The 15,267-nt window shown below is 36.2% G+C and overlaps 1 protein-coding gene across 2 annotated transcripts in view; it reads right to left on the bottom strand.

Moving 5' to 3' along the window:
• Nucleotides 1–441: 441 nt before the first annotated feature.
• The window catches only part of LOC105071880 (protein TOPAZ1-like), a 54,397-nt gene continuing 39,571 nt past the window's right edge, over nt 442–15,267 (bottom strand). For both annotated transcript variants that reach the window (XM_074358232.1, XM_074358231.1), the window contains exons 16-20: nt 14,957–15,122; nt 11,481–11,645; nt 9,495–9,698; nt 4,001–4,184; nt 442–732 (exon numbers count right to left, since the gene is read on the bottom strand). In XM_074358232.1, the coding sequence (XP_074214333.1) occupies nt 513–732; nt 4,001–4,184; nt 9,495–9,698; nt 11,481–11,645; nt 14,957–15,122 (939 nt within the window). In that variant the 3' untranslated portion in view covers nt 442–512. The remainder of the gene's footprint in view (nt 733–4,000; nt 4,185–9,494; nt 9,699–11,480; nt 11,646–14,956; nt 15,123–15,267) is intronic.

Raw genomic sequence — 15,267 nt, forward strand, 5'->3', positions numbered from 1 at the left:
ATTTAAAAATTTTGGTTAACTCAGAAGGTACTCTGGACTTTTGGTGTTTGAGTCATTTTCCAATTTATTTTACTATTCTAGAATACAAATGTAGACTATGCTTCAGAGAGTGGACTGAGTGTTCACGAGATGTACTTCATACCACTAAAGGTTTCTCCGAAGGCTCCAGACACCTGCTTGCATATTTCCGCTTTATGTCTCCCTCTTATTAAATGCTGCACAACACTCAGTTTGTGATTTTCCATTGTTTGGATTTCAGAATAAATTAGGATTCACGACACTTAGGTTTACCTAAATTAAAGAGAAGTCAAAAAGTAATTCAAAAAATTATTTTCAGTATGGATAAAACTGTTATAAACTGCATACATCAATCAAAATCTTTAGTGTTTGAAAATTAACTTTCTATAAATCAATAAAGAGCAAAAGCTGAATATGGTGAAAACTGTCTTTATTTTTAGGGCCTTTTATTTTCAACAATGAGTACTTGAACTTAAAAAAAAAGCCTTTAGTAACTAGTGGTTATTGAAAAGCCAAACCTTTTCAGCCCACTTCATATTCTTTTTCAGCCATTTCCGGGCAGACCATTGTTCCAAACTATAAACCTGTTCCTTATTAACGTTGACAGTCATGTGCTTAATGAAAAGCTTTGGATCGGATATACGAGCAGCCATGATTAATCTTTTCATTGCAGCTTGATAATCATCCTGGCTCCGAGATTTGTTTTCTTCACATCTACAAAGTGGACACCTCACAGAGTCAGAATCTTGAAAAAGAAGCTATATAGTTTCTTCAAAAGATAGGAATTTACATTTTTTGGTTCTAAGCTATGACAGTCTTTTTATTACATTCTAACAGTGGATTTCAAACTTGTTTGACTATAATACACAGTAAAAGACATTTTATATACACCCACATACATAAAAACTGAACAAGACTTGCCTTTATGACAATGTACTATATTTTCTATTAGGTTTCATTTTTCAAAAAATTAAATGGTCCCAACCCCCTAACCTAATTTCACTACATAAATGGGCTACAATCCACAGTCTGGAAACAATAATCTACAATACAGCTAATAACCTATTTTTGAAGTTAATAATTGTATAATTATTTATTATAATGCATAGAGTATTAAATTTAATCAAATTTGAAGTTAATAACATTCATGTGTTTTACCTTGATATGGCTTTTTAAAATTATAAGCATATACTTAATATGTAGCTCACATTTGGTAACAGAAATTGTAGCTATATGCCTTTACTAATTTCCAGTAATTTTCTTCAGTCCTAATTAAAAGTATTTCACTAAAGTGCTAGAATTTACTTTTAAAGTAACTTTTCTACCAGTCTCCATTTTCCTATAGACAGGGAATAGGAAGTATTTAAAATAGAGATGTGGCCGTCATTAGGCATCGCTTTTTCTTGGTGTTTCCTATGTCCTGCTCTTGGCACTCAGAGGGCCCAGGAGAAGGCCGGAGGGTGAGCCTACCCACGTTAACACCACAGTGTGGTCTACAGAGTGGTGGGAATGAGGACTTCCACCTGGAACAGGAACCAGTGGTCAAAAAGAGGAAAGACTGGTCAGGAGCCTTCTAGTACACTCTGGCTTAGGAATCAGTGCCTGAAATCTGGTAGACTGGGCGTATGCCAACCACATGCAGTTTTTGAAAGTCTAATGATGAATAAAACTTTCTCAGAGGTTAAGGCAGGTGTAAGCTGATCTTGAGATGAGTTAAGGCCGTGGGACCCAAGGCCACGATCAAAGCATGTTTATAGTGTGCAGTAAATAATTGCTCCGTGCATGCATCAATTATGTAAGATTTAGAACAAAGAAAATAGAAGTATGCTTGTGCTAGAGATATTCTGTAAGCCTAATGAACAAAGAAACTCAGACCACGCATGTGCTGACAGAAAACAGATAAAAGCAGGACAGGTGCATCATAGGCGCACCTCCCTGTGGAAATAAAGTGTTGTTAACCCTATGGTGTCTCCGGCTGAAGTCTGTCCGGCGGTATGGCACCTCCTCGTGCATTTGTTCGTTTGGGCCTCTCACCTCCTAGAACACCACCTCAGCCTCCTTCGGCTGACAGCAGGGCTCAATATGATAATAATAATAGAGAAAACAACATTGGTTTGGACAAAACCAAAGACCCAGGCATGCCACTGTTAGGTACTAGCATCACAAATTCAGTACTGAATACAGAGGCTGCACATGTGTGGGGAATGGAAAGCTATGAGAAAACCAAATCCTCTGGAGGTGATGGGAGCCCAAATGCGTCATGCCACTGGGGTGCACAGTGGTGAAGAGGAAGCCTTCAGAAAAGAGCTCTAACAAAAAAGCTAATTTTAGTGGGTTTAAAAAAAAAAGTGGACCTAAAATAAATTATTTCCCAATTCTCCTCCCCTTCAGTATGGGATGGGCTGAATGACTTGTTTATCAAAAATAGAGCAGAAACGACACTGTACAACTTAGGACACTAAGTTGTTAGATACCAATTTTTCATGGCCCCTTGCATTTCTTTAAGTTTTGAGAGCAAATACACTGACTACCCCTTGTTCCAGATTACAAGAATGTCTAATACAGTGAACAACTCTGAAAGACAAAGAGTTTCTCCTTTTGCAGCAAAAGACAGGTTTGCTTACAGCCTTACAAGGTGGAGACAGTATTTTCCTGAAGAGCAGGGGGGCAGGCATGCTTATTATCCCTTTATAAAGGACTTGGGTTTCTAGGTTCAGGAGTCCTCTCCTGGGTAACGGAACCCACTGCATGTGCAGGTATCCATCCTGGCCCATCTGTGGGACTCAGGAGCAAGAGGAAGAGATACAAATATGCAGATAATCATGCTGCTTGCTGTGCCATAAGTAATAAAGTCCTGTCTCCAACCCAGGAGTCTTGTATTTTATGCGAGAATCCTTGAAACCAGCAGGCTGACCTAAAAGGCACTGCAGCTTCCTCCTTGCTTTCTCTCCTGGATCACTGACTCTGAGAGAAGTTTGCTGTCGTGTCATGAAGACACTTAAGAAACTTGTGGAGGGGCCCATGTGGCGAGGAGCTAAGGCTTCCTGCCAGCAGGCATGTGAGTGAGCCAGCTGGGAAACGGATCCTCCGGCCCCAGTGAAGCTGTCAGGCAGGTGATTCAGGTCCTGATCACATCCTGACTCCAACATCACGAGAGACTGAGCCAGAACCATCCTGCTAATAAGATACTCCCAAAATTCCTGACCTACAGAAACTAAGATAATATTTGCTGTTTTAAGACACAAAGTTTTGGGATAATCCAAAAACTGTAACAGATAACTAATAGACTATTCAGATTGAGGATCTGGTCTGTACCACCAGTAAAGTGAAGCAAAACTCTGGTCAAAAAACTCTAAAATAGGAATCCCATGAGATCCTCATATTACAAGTTTCCTGGATAAAGCTGACAAGAAATTGGAGTGTTGTAAACCTAAATTCTGGACTTTGAATAAAATTATTTGAAGGGATGCCACTCTGGTCCAAGAGCTATGTTATAATATTTATGCATTTATAACAACATTTTAAAATATTGAGACTAGGCTAATGGCTTTAGTTTCAAGAGGATTCTTGACTGAACCTAATAAATTATCATATATTTCCCTTTTACACCTGGTTCTTAGATCTTCTGTGATGACCATAAAGATAAATAACTTCTAGGTTTCTATCTAAAAACTATCAGTACACAAGAAAGATCCAAACCTAAAGAAGATCTGTCTCTATGACCACCTAACAAGATCTTTGAAGTTGTTAAAGTGTTTCTTGAAAGGTACTAACTTGTTTGGTTTTAAGTCTCAAAAGGTCAAATCCTTTCTCAATATAAATGTTACCAAAGTTTGTCAATACTATACATGCACAAGTATACAAATATATAAATGCTTTACATATGTTTATATATATACATAAATAAAACATTTACATCCTAGGGCAGGTGTAGGGAGCCACAATCTGCTTTCAGGGTGCAGTTAAAGTTATTTCAACCAACCTTTTTAAAACGATCTGCAGCATCTCTGTAGAAGTTTCAGGACTCTGAATACTACTAGCGTTAGATACCAGGAAGATTTCAACAGCTAGAAGCATTTCGATCTCAGACAAACAGGAAGGAATCAGTAGAATTTTTTGGTATAAATTCCCCTCCAATGGTGGGTAACAACCCAATGAAAGAGCGCCTGAAAATCAAGTAACAGATCAGACTTTACTAAAACGCCAACAGGTGAAAACCTAGGTTTCCAAAATATCCAGAGGTGATAATTACTTTTGTTACAGAATAATTCTTCACATTAGAAGCAGATTTATTGCACAAATTATATGGTAGTGAGCTTATCCTAGTACATGTGAAATCATACTTCGTAAAATGTTTTTGAAACATTAAATACGAAATGAGAAATTTTAAAAAACCCTCTGAAGAATTACTTTTGAGCCTCATTGGAGCAACTGCCCACTTATTTCAAGCCACAGTCAACACAACATAATTTCAGAATAACTAAAAAATCAGAAATAGCTACTCGGGTGTTGTTTTAATGGGACCTGGGTCTAATAGCAACTTTATATATACTTATAATAACTCCCTATCTTGAATTATGAATCCATCATGTATAACTGAAAAATTGTGCTCTACACTGGAATTTGAAACAACATTGTAAAATGACTATAACTCGATGAAAAATGTAAAAAAAAAAAGAATTATGAATCCAAAGAGTAGAAAGAAAATAGAAGATAGAATTTGAAGATTTTACTTTGTATCACATAGTTTTACAGTATTTTTGAGCACCCTTATTTATAGTGCTGTTACAGCTTGTGCAATAAATGTGTGCTGTTCCTACTACACGCTGGCAGTGTGCTAAACATGCGATACAAAAATGAATAAAATACATTTCCATCGTGTAGGCACTCTATGTGTTGTTCACCAATTCATGTTCTGAAAATTTCACTTTTCCAAAGAAGAGATTTAAACTCTTTTAAAATGTTTATGTACTTATTACAAGTGATACATAGGGAAATCTTCTATACATAAGTCTTGGGACATCCAAATTGTATATGGGAAATATTTTACTGAAACCAATTTAAATCTGTGTGTAAAATTTGCTTAAAATGTCTTATTAAGATAAGTTTCTTCAAGAAATCTTTCTACTGTGGATGATGATGACTAATCTTTGAGGACCTACTATTCGCCAGGTACATATAGGTTTTATCTTATTTTAACCTGACAATTCACCAACTTTGAAATTAGGCACAACAATGCTCGTATGATAGATGGGGGGGGGGAGCTGTATGTAAGCACCCTGGCCTTCTGACTCCAGATTTTGGAACCCTAACCACTAGGTAGTCCCATCTCCCTAGACCACTGCCAGGACCAACCAATCACTGACTTGTTAACTCTCCAAGCTATCGGTAGATATAATTTATGTGCATTTCTGTTTTACTTTTCTGAGCAGAAGAGGAAAACCAAAGCCAATAAACTGAGTAGAAATTTACTCACATTACTTTTTCCCCTAAAATCAGACATGAAAAGAAAAATACTCCATTTGGCTTTAGGGGCAGAAAGTAATAGAAAGAAACACTAACATCTCCCCTTCCTGACTTTTTTTTTTTTTTTTAACATTTTTTATTGATTTATAATCATTTTACAATGTGTCAAGTTCCAGTGTTCAGCACAATTTTTCAGTCATTCATGGACATATACACACTCATTGTCACATTTTTTTCTCTGTGAGTTATCATAACATTTTGTGTGTATTTCCCTGTGCTATACAGTGTAATCTTGTTTATCTATTCTACAATTTTGAAGTCCCAGGCTATCCCTTCCCACCCTCCACCCCCAGTAACCACAAGTCTGTATTCTCTGTCTGTGAGTCTATTTCTGTCCCGTATTTACGCTTTGTTTTTGTTTGTTTATTTTTGTTTTTTAGATTCCACATATGAGCGATCTCATATGGTATTTTTCTTTCTCTTTCTGGCTTACTTCACTTAGAATGACATTCTCCAGGAGCATCCATGTTGCTGCAAATGGCATTATGTTGTCGGTTTTTATGGCTGAGTAGTATTCCATTGTATAAATATACCACCTCTTCTTTATCCAGTCACCTGTTGATGGACATTTAGGCTGTTTCCATGTTTTGGCTATTGTAAATAGTGCTGCTATGAACATTGGGGTGCAGGTGTCATCCTGAAGTAGATTTCCTTCTGGATAGAAGCCCAGGAGTGGGATTCCTGGGTCATATGGTAAGTCTATTCCTAGTCTTTTGAGGAATCTCCACACTGTTTTCCATAGTGGCTGCACCAAACTGCATTCCCACCAGCAGTGTAGTCCCCTTCCTGACTTTTTAGCTCCAAGAGAAAAGCAGTATTTTTAGGACTAGGTAGCAAATTAGGAGCATCAGGAAGGCAACTCTGCTGTCCCTGGACAACTTCCCTCTGATTAGTTTGGGGACAAAAGCAAAGGCATCAGGAAAGTGAAAAACAACTCATGGAATAGAAAAAAAACCATGAATTTATATATCTGAGATGGGACTTATATCTGAAGTGTGTGTGTGTGTATATATTTATGTATATGCATATCGTAAGTGTACTGATAAGTACCCCTCCACTTACACACTCAGCAAGAAAAAACAAAAAACTCCTCCATTTAAAATAGTACAAAGAAAAAAATGGGTGAAGGATCCAATAAACATTTCTCCACAAAGATATACAAATGGCCAATAACCACATGAAAAGATGCTCAACATCATTAATCTTAGGAACATACAAATCACAACCTCAGTGAAGCACCACTATATATCTACTAGGAAGGCTAAAAAAAACCTAGTAACAAGTGCTGGTGAGGATGTGAAGAAATCGGAAGTCCCATGCATGGCCGGTGGCAATATAAATGTAAAACAGCACAGCTTCTTTGGAAAACAGATTGGCAGTTCCTCAAAATATTAAACACAGATTTACCATATGAGTCAGCAATTCTGCTCTCAGGAGAAATGAAAAACATACGTCCAAACAAAAACTTGTATGTGAATGTTTAGAGCAATGTTACTCTTAATAGCCAAAAAGTGGAAACAATGCAAACGTCCATCACTGATGGACAGATAAACAAATTCCATACAATAGAGTACTATTCAGGAATAAAATGGAAAGAGATATTGATGCAGGCTACAATATGAATGAACCTTGAAAACATTATGCTAAGTGTAAGAAGCCAGTCACAAAAAACCACATATTGAATGATTCTATTTATGTGAAATGCCCAGAACAGGTAAATACATAGAGACAGAGACATGAATTGTTGCCTAGGGCTATGTCGGGTGGGGAACATACATGGAACAGGGAATGAATGCAAATGTGTTTCAGATTTCTTTTTTTGGAGGTGTTGAAGATGTTCTAAAATTAGACTGTGGTGATTGCTGCACAACCCTGAATATAAAAATGAATGCACTGTGCATTTTACATGCATATGTTTTATAGTATGCAAAATTATGTTAATAAAGCTGTAAACATATTTTTTTAAAAAGCAAAACGAAGGCACTGGCACCACAGCCGTAACATAAGTGCCTTGAAGAAGAATTAGCCGTAAGCTCAGAATTAAGTACGGAGCTCTAGACGTAATCATGAGGCACTGAAAGTCTTTCCTAGCTTGTGGTAAGCTATGTGTGAAGATAAATCAAAGAGAGTTCCACTGATACTTTAACGTCAACACTCTCAGGAAATGAGATGTTTTGAAGACTGATCAGTGACTATGAATTATTCATTTCATTTTATAACTCAGGTACATTAAATAAAAACAAAAACACTCTTTACCCATATAACCTTACTTGCATAAGCCCCAGAAGTTTTACTGCACATAAAATTAGGCACAGGTGTGTTTAGATAAAAGGAAGAATGCTAATAAGAAAGGTACTGAATTGTACCCAGGCATTAACTGCTTTAACACACACTAAAAAAAAAAAAAAAAAAAAAAGTTAAAAAATAAATTATCATTAGGGCTAGAACAATTTGGAGGAATAGGGAGTGACTATTAATGCACATGGGGTTTCTTTTTGGCCTGGTGAAAATGTTCTAAGATTGACTGTGGTGATGGTTGCCCAACTTTGTAAATACACTAAAGCCATTGAATTGTACATGTTAAATGGGTGAACTTCATATTTGAATTATATCTCAATAAAGCTGCTAATACAAATTTTTAAATGATTAAGTTTAGCTGTTTTAATACAAAATTTTATTTCCAACTAAAAAATAGAAAGATTCATAGAAATCTCATTTAAATGTTTCCAAGTTAATACTTGTTTCTGTGGCATACAAATGCTTTCTGATGGCACTTCCCCCAAACTGCACATTTGAAAAAAGTGACCTCATTAACGTCAATTCTAAAAACTAAAATCATGAAGTTACACCAAATAGTACATACATACTTTGTAGTGTGATTCCTAGCAGTCTTTAAGGAAATAGTATAAGGAGTTGAAACATAACCACAAAAGTGAAATGAAGTGTTATGAACAAACCATTCTACCTTTCCTCAAAATTTATGATCATCTTCAAAAAAATTCTGCTTTTGAAATTTCTTTTGATTGTAATCTACAATAAGAAATACATTTTACATAATGACCCAGTACACATACATGATTATATGTAACTGAAATGAAAATTTTATCAAATAATACTTAACCTTACTAACTGTAATGCACGCTAATATTTTCTTTCTCATTTCATTGGGAAAAAAAAGTTACCACTTGCTAAACTGATCACAGCTGGCAACGTGAAAAACAATTTCAAGCTGAGAGAGGTTTTTGTTGGTGCCAGTAGGGTGGCACAGGGGTGACACACACTAGGTCCTCAAATGTTTGTTATATGGATGACAGTGGTAGAAAGGAAAATTTAAGACAAATTACTGCCTGAAGGCAGAAAAGAACTCCTTTCTAGATCTAGATTCTACACAAAATTGTGTTCTAATTAAAATACCTGTGAAGAGGCTGGGACTAGAGAAAGTGTTAGTTTTCTAAGCTTACTTATTAGAGAGGAACAATTGTAAACAGATTAACAAAGTTCTATTACTAGGAGCCACATGAAAAACTGTCATGTGTCATGCTGCATTGTAACGGCAGCCTCTGTACCTCCTGTGGCCTGTTATAAAATATTCTACCATAAAGATCAGTGATAGGTGTGTGATTACTTCTTAAACTTCATTCTACCAATTGTTTAACTCCTGTTTAAAAAATATACCAAATTGGTTCAAATTGTGTCATTTATTTCCTTTTCACATCATCCAGTGGACATGTTAATACACAAAGAAATAAAAGATACAGCAATTAGAAACAAAATATAGTAATTAGTAACAGGTTTCAAAAGAGTACAGATCTGTTTAGTATCTTTGAATGTGTATCAACTGCTCTTTTTATATATTCAGTGCCTCAATGTAAATATCACACATGATTTAGGTTTAGAAAATTAAATTAAAAACCAATATATCAGATTTTAATTTTTAAAATGTAACTTACTTTTGTAGTGGGTTCTGGCTTTGAGCCATAAATTACTCCTTCCTAAAGAAGTAATCAATCTTCTAAGAAAGGAAAAATCAGTAGGGATGCTCTTTGAAATCATGAACTCTGCTACAGAGGATGACATGCCAAGGCAGTTGTCTTCTATACAGGCATCCAGAAGTTTATTAAAAAGAAGACTACACTGTGAGACCTCCACAGTTTCTGAAAAGAAAAAATAACTGACATAATGAAATTGATGTGTCTTCATCTCCTAAACTTCCCTCTTAACGCTTCTCCTTTCCTCTCTGCTCCCCTTGGCCCCTTCCTACCCACTACAGGAGTCATAGTCACTAAAATGCAATCATCTTACATGTTGTCTAAGTTGACAAATAAAGCACTCAACAGAAGCAAAACCGTTTATTTACTGTGTAATGGATAATGTGAAGGGAACGTGAATTCAGAGGCTGCATTAACACCTCTATCCATGGTCCTCACAAGGTGACTGCATGTGCAGGGTCTCTGATGAATGACCGCACAGTTCTGTTTGCATTCTATCTACAGTGCACACCTCAGACTTCTCCTTCTGATGACTAAAATAAATCATCCCCTCATAAATATTCATTCTCAAATTAAAAAAAAAAACAAACTCAGTGGGGAGGGTATAGCTCAGTGGTAGAGACCATGCTTAGCAAGCACAAGGCCCTGGGTTCAATCCATGGTTCCTCCACCAAAAATAAATACGTAAAATAAAAAATAAACCTAATTATAAATTAACTTGAAAATAAACCTAATTGCTTCCCCCAAAAAATGTTTAAAAAATTAAAAAAGCCCTCCTTTACTATGTATGTCTACTCCTTTCTGCTCTTTACTTTGAAGACAGTGAAGCCCCCTCGGAGACTTCCAACTCTTTTATTGCCTAGAATCAGTCAGTGCCTAGACTCCAGGTCTTTATCACTGTAGGGTTTTTTAGTGGTCTATGCCTAATTAGGAAATTTATCTCCTTACTTTTAGTCTCTTTCTAAACATTACCACCAGGGAACTTTCCTGTAACACCAGCTTGATTACATCACTACCTGTCCCCAAAACTCTAGCGACCCCTTACTACACATAGAGAAGAAGGTCTGTTTAGTCTGCCATTCAGGATCTTCTAAAGTCCGGCACAACCATCTGCTCAATCTCACTATTATTATTTTGTTTCATTATAACATAATTATTTATCAAAAGCCTGTTCTACAGCAGCCATTGTACCAGGGATACCAAGATAAAGAAAATATCACTGCCTTTAAGGACTTTATTGTCTAGAGGGAGAAACAGTTAAGAACACTAATTGCAATATGCCAGTGGAATAAATGGGAAAATGGACACTGATAAAGCACTGAGGGGAGGCCTTCACGTTAATGTTTTTGTTTTCATTAAACTTAACCCATGACTCTGACCCATCCCTCAGCTCATTCCTGACCCACAGCTTCTGCTGTTTCCCTCGACATGCTGCCTGCATGTGACTTGCAAGCACTCAAGGGCACTACCTGCCACTGCCCACAGTATTCTCTTTCTCTGAACTTGTTATCTGCTTAATTTCCTCCATTTCCTCCATGTTTTCCTATGTTCCAAGGTAATGGAAAATAAGTTCTATATTTGTTAAGTGATAAAAGAAAAAGTATTATTTATTTTTCCAATGCAATGAATTATTTTAAGGTATGACGCTTGCTGGGGGCATTTAACATACTGTTTGCTCATGACTTGACAGAAGTAGGAAAAGGGGAATCAGGAAATGCTCCTTTTAGGAACTGCTGACAAACAATCCAAAGATAAGCATCTTATTTTTTTTAAACCATCAGGAAAGCATATTCAGTTTGCAGAGAACACATTTTACAAAAAACAACATCATTAAAAATATGTGCTGGGATATAAAACTCAACCAAAACAGGTGGAGAACTGTTTCTTATTAACAGTTAAACACCAGATGGGCCAGAGATAATTAAGCTAAACTTTCAAAAAACATACCTTCAGACTTTTGAAAACCTGGTAGATTTTGTAAAACTTCAAATGTCTGTCTATAAAGGCTCTTTGCTAAGCTTTCATGTGCAATTGTACAGAGCAGATTATGCCGATTGAGCACATCCAGTCTATCGCAAGGCCACAGTGGTGTATTGATGATCCACTCTGACTCTTACAAAAAGAAAAAAGTACAAACACTGTGAACATTACACTAAACAGTATAATAACAACTAACGTTTTAAAATATCTTTTGGAGAAAATGGCAAGACCCGGAATGGAAAGTAATGAACAGCCGATTAAGGTTTGCCTAAACTGAAGTGTACTGTCTGTCTGGTAACTAAAAACTGTACTATTGGGCACTAACATCTGGACAGTTTATATGCACCTGTGGTCCCTAATAGGACAGTGTCTGTATAGAAGATCCTTATACGACAGTTCTCTAAGGATTTTCTCACAAAAGGAGGCTTTCTAAAAAACTCAAAATAACTCGCTGCAAATCTGGATGGCAACAGGAGCAAATTTGGCAACATTTACCAAAAAGCTTTAAACTGCCCTTACCTTTAATCCAGTAATTTCATCAGAATTTATCCTAAGGACATAATAAAGATTTAGCACGGACGTTTAGCAGGGATTGTTGTTCATAGAAATTTAAAAACCAGCTAGTTCAAGAAAAGGGGACTCATGGATCTGTCTCTATGTTTATCTGTATTTATTCATAAGATGGAAAACCATGCAGCCCATTAAGTTATGTTGTAGAGAAATATTCCCTTTCACAGAAAGATGTCCACAGGAAGACGGCCGCCTGAAGAAAATGCAAGGCACTAAGGAGTCTGCAGAGCATCACTAAAGCGGTCAGTAACAAATGTATCCATTTAATTTACACACTCATTTCCAGGTGGCTTGATATGGACTTTTTACCACCATCTTTGCTTATTCATCTCTTCTTATGTCTCTATAATGACTATGTATTACCTCTATAAAGGTAACAGAAGTTATTTTAAAATTCAAGGGCAGTTTCTCAATAAATAGCATAGCATTTTTTAAACAAAATTTGTATTCTAGAACATTAAGACACTTTTTTTCAGCCTCCAAATCTTGACTAAAACTAAAATTATGGTTTTAAGGATTTTTTTTCTTTCTTTCTTTGTTTTTAATGCTGGTAAGGGGAGAAAGCAAGGTAGGAATCTGCTGCTTATCTGCCAGGGTGCAAGGTATCAGTGCCGAGAAAGAGTTTAAAACGGCTAAGTGAAAATGTGAAAAGCTAAAACAACTGATTTCTTCTCACCATAAAGTCTGCCACCCACTAAATAAGAAATGTGTAAAATACTCTACATTTCTCAAACTTCATTTTAAAGAAGTTTAATAGGTAATAAAGGCGTATGTTTTTTAAAGGAAAAAGTATAGAAAAATACGTAAAAAGGTAATGTGCCTCTCATTCCTGCCCTCCAAGCACTCAATTCTCTTCCCAGAAGCACCCACTATTAATAGTTTCTTGTGCATACAAATATTTCAAAAGTATAAAGATTATATGTATGTATTCTTTTTTTTTTTTTTATACCAATGGTAGCATCTATGTACGCTGTTCAGCACATCCCTTTTTTTACTTGGTAAAAGATCCTGGAGAGCATTCCAATGAGTACCTGCAGATGTCCCTCATTCCATTCCATCATATGGCTATCATATAGTTTCACTAACTGGTACATCCTTAATGGACATTTAAGTTATCTGAAATTGTTTGTTATCACTGTTGATGATTAAAAAAAGATTCCAGATAACTTACAGTGCATACGTTTGTATACAGATGTAAATGTGTTTGTAGGAAAAATTCCTAAAAATGGAGTTAATAGATTAAAAGAAATTAGCATTACTAAATTTTGACAGATATTTTATCAAAAAGACAACGTATGTGAAGGCTTGTTTCTTTCTACCGTCACAAAAGGCATATCACAAACCTTTAACCTTTGCTGGTCTGACAGGTGTTTAGGATGTTAATGTTTTTGTCTCTTAATACAAGTTCAGTATTGCTCTCACTTATTACAAGGCAGTTGTATTTGCTTTCCTGAGAATGGCCTGTTCACTGCAGAACGCTTTTAAGAACAAAAAAATTCTGGGGACAATTTAACATACTTCTGTGGGTCTTTTTTGGAAAGAAATAAAATTTTACTTATGAAAATGACTTTCAATTGACATGGTCACTGCAAAAGGAAATCTTGAATTTATAACTGACAGAATCTTAAAAGATAATCTCAAAACTGAAGCATCAAAATTGTAAAAACTGTAAATCTCCATAGACCACTCCTCGCCCCTACCACAAACTCTCCCCAGCCTCTAGTTTCAGAAAGACTGGTTTTGCCAGAAACTTTGAAGGCAGAAGATCACCAAGCCCACTTCTACCAATGATTTTTACCCTTTTAATTTCTTGCTGCATCTCATCTTTCTCACAGAGCTGGTGAGCTCTGGCTTGCATTTTTCTACCTCCTATTTCTATATACATTCTAGTTTGTATTTGTGTATTTTGTATTTTCTATTACCATTTTGTATTTTATCTTTGTATTTGGTTGTTCTTCCTCTCCGAGGAAACCTCACTGGCTATGTTTAAGTTGAAGAAAACCTTTTCCAACAAGCTGTTGATCACGAAGTCCAATCAGAGCCTCTATATTCCATAAACCCTCAGCAGTGAACAAATACAGGTGTTTTATATACATATATATGAATATGTATGCATGCTAGTCTTGAGTGTTAGTGTAAAGGACTTCTATTTTATTTACTCACGCATTTATTCAGTCTTTCACCAAAACTCTGAGATTCTTGAGATTTCTTCAGTCTTATATATTCCATTTTATCAAATAAAATTTGCTTGATGGTGCACGAAGCCAAAGCTACCATTAGATGCTCTGCGGCTACTGTGCCACCTACGTTTTCATTTACCTCATACCAAACTAAGTAGCTTCTGCTAGCTTAATCTCACTGTTGTTTCTCTTAGATGAACTGACTTACCAGGGAAAATAAACTTCACTTGTCTTAGTTTGAAGTCATGCCTGTCTGTGCATGTACAGAAACAGTTTACGCAGACTGCAGTCGGGACTTCCCTGTCTCAGCAGCTGAAGCTTGGGCTTTGAAAGCTGGACTGTCCGGGACGGAATCTGGCCTCCACTCCTTGTCAGTCATCTGGGGCAAGCTGCTTAATGTCTCGTAACATTTTCTTACCTATAATGTGGGGATTGTAATAATTCCAACCTCATGGGGTTTCTGTGAAGATTAATTGAGATAATCACGTAAAGCATTTATATGGTGATTGCGCCAAAGTAAGAACCACCTTTTCAACAAAGGTTCATATAGTTTCTTCTTTAAAGTGAGGTTAATGTTCTCCTTTCATTTTATACAACCTTTCCTACCCACATGATTACTAGTTTAGACCAAATTATTACCCACAATTCAGTATCAACTTGAGGCAAATACAAAGACAAGAATTTATAACTTACCCCTTAAGACCCAAATGGCACCATCTAGGTTTCCACTTTTTAGAAAAATTTCTGCTGCGATATTCACAATCTGACATCTTGGTGCTAACTTCTCAGGCCCTAGAAGTCCTTTTAAACTTGTAAAATGTATTTTTAACTCATACAGTTTGTCTAAGACCTTCCGTCCCTAGAGGAAAAAAAAGAAAAAAAACCAGCAGTAACTGAGTATCAATCACGTAGAGTATTATAGAGATACAAAGTCACCGATAATTATATAGAAGACAATTATGCAATTTGAATCACCATTCTAGACTGACAGCTGAACTGCTCCC

Source organism: Camelus bactrianus, chromosome 35 (genome assembly GCF_048773025.1).
Source record: "Camelus bactrianus isolate YW-2024 breed Bactrian camel chromosome 35, ASM4877302v1, whole genome shotgun sequence".
NCBI classification, from domain to species: Eukaryota; Metazoa; Chordata; class Mammalia; order Artiodactyla; family Camelidae; genus Camelus; species Camelus bactrianus.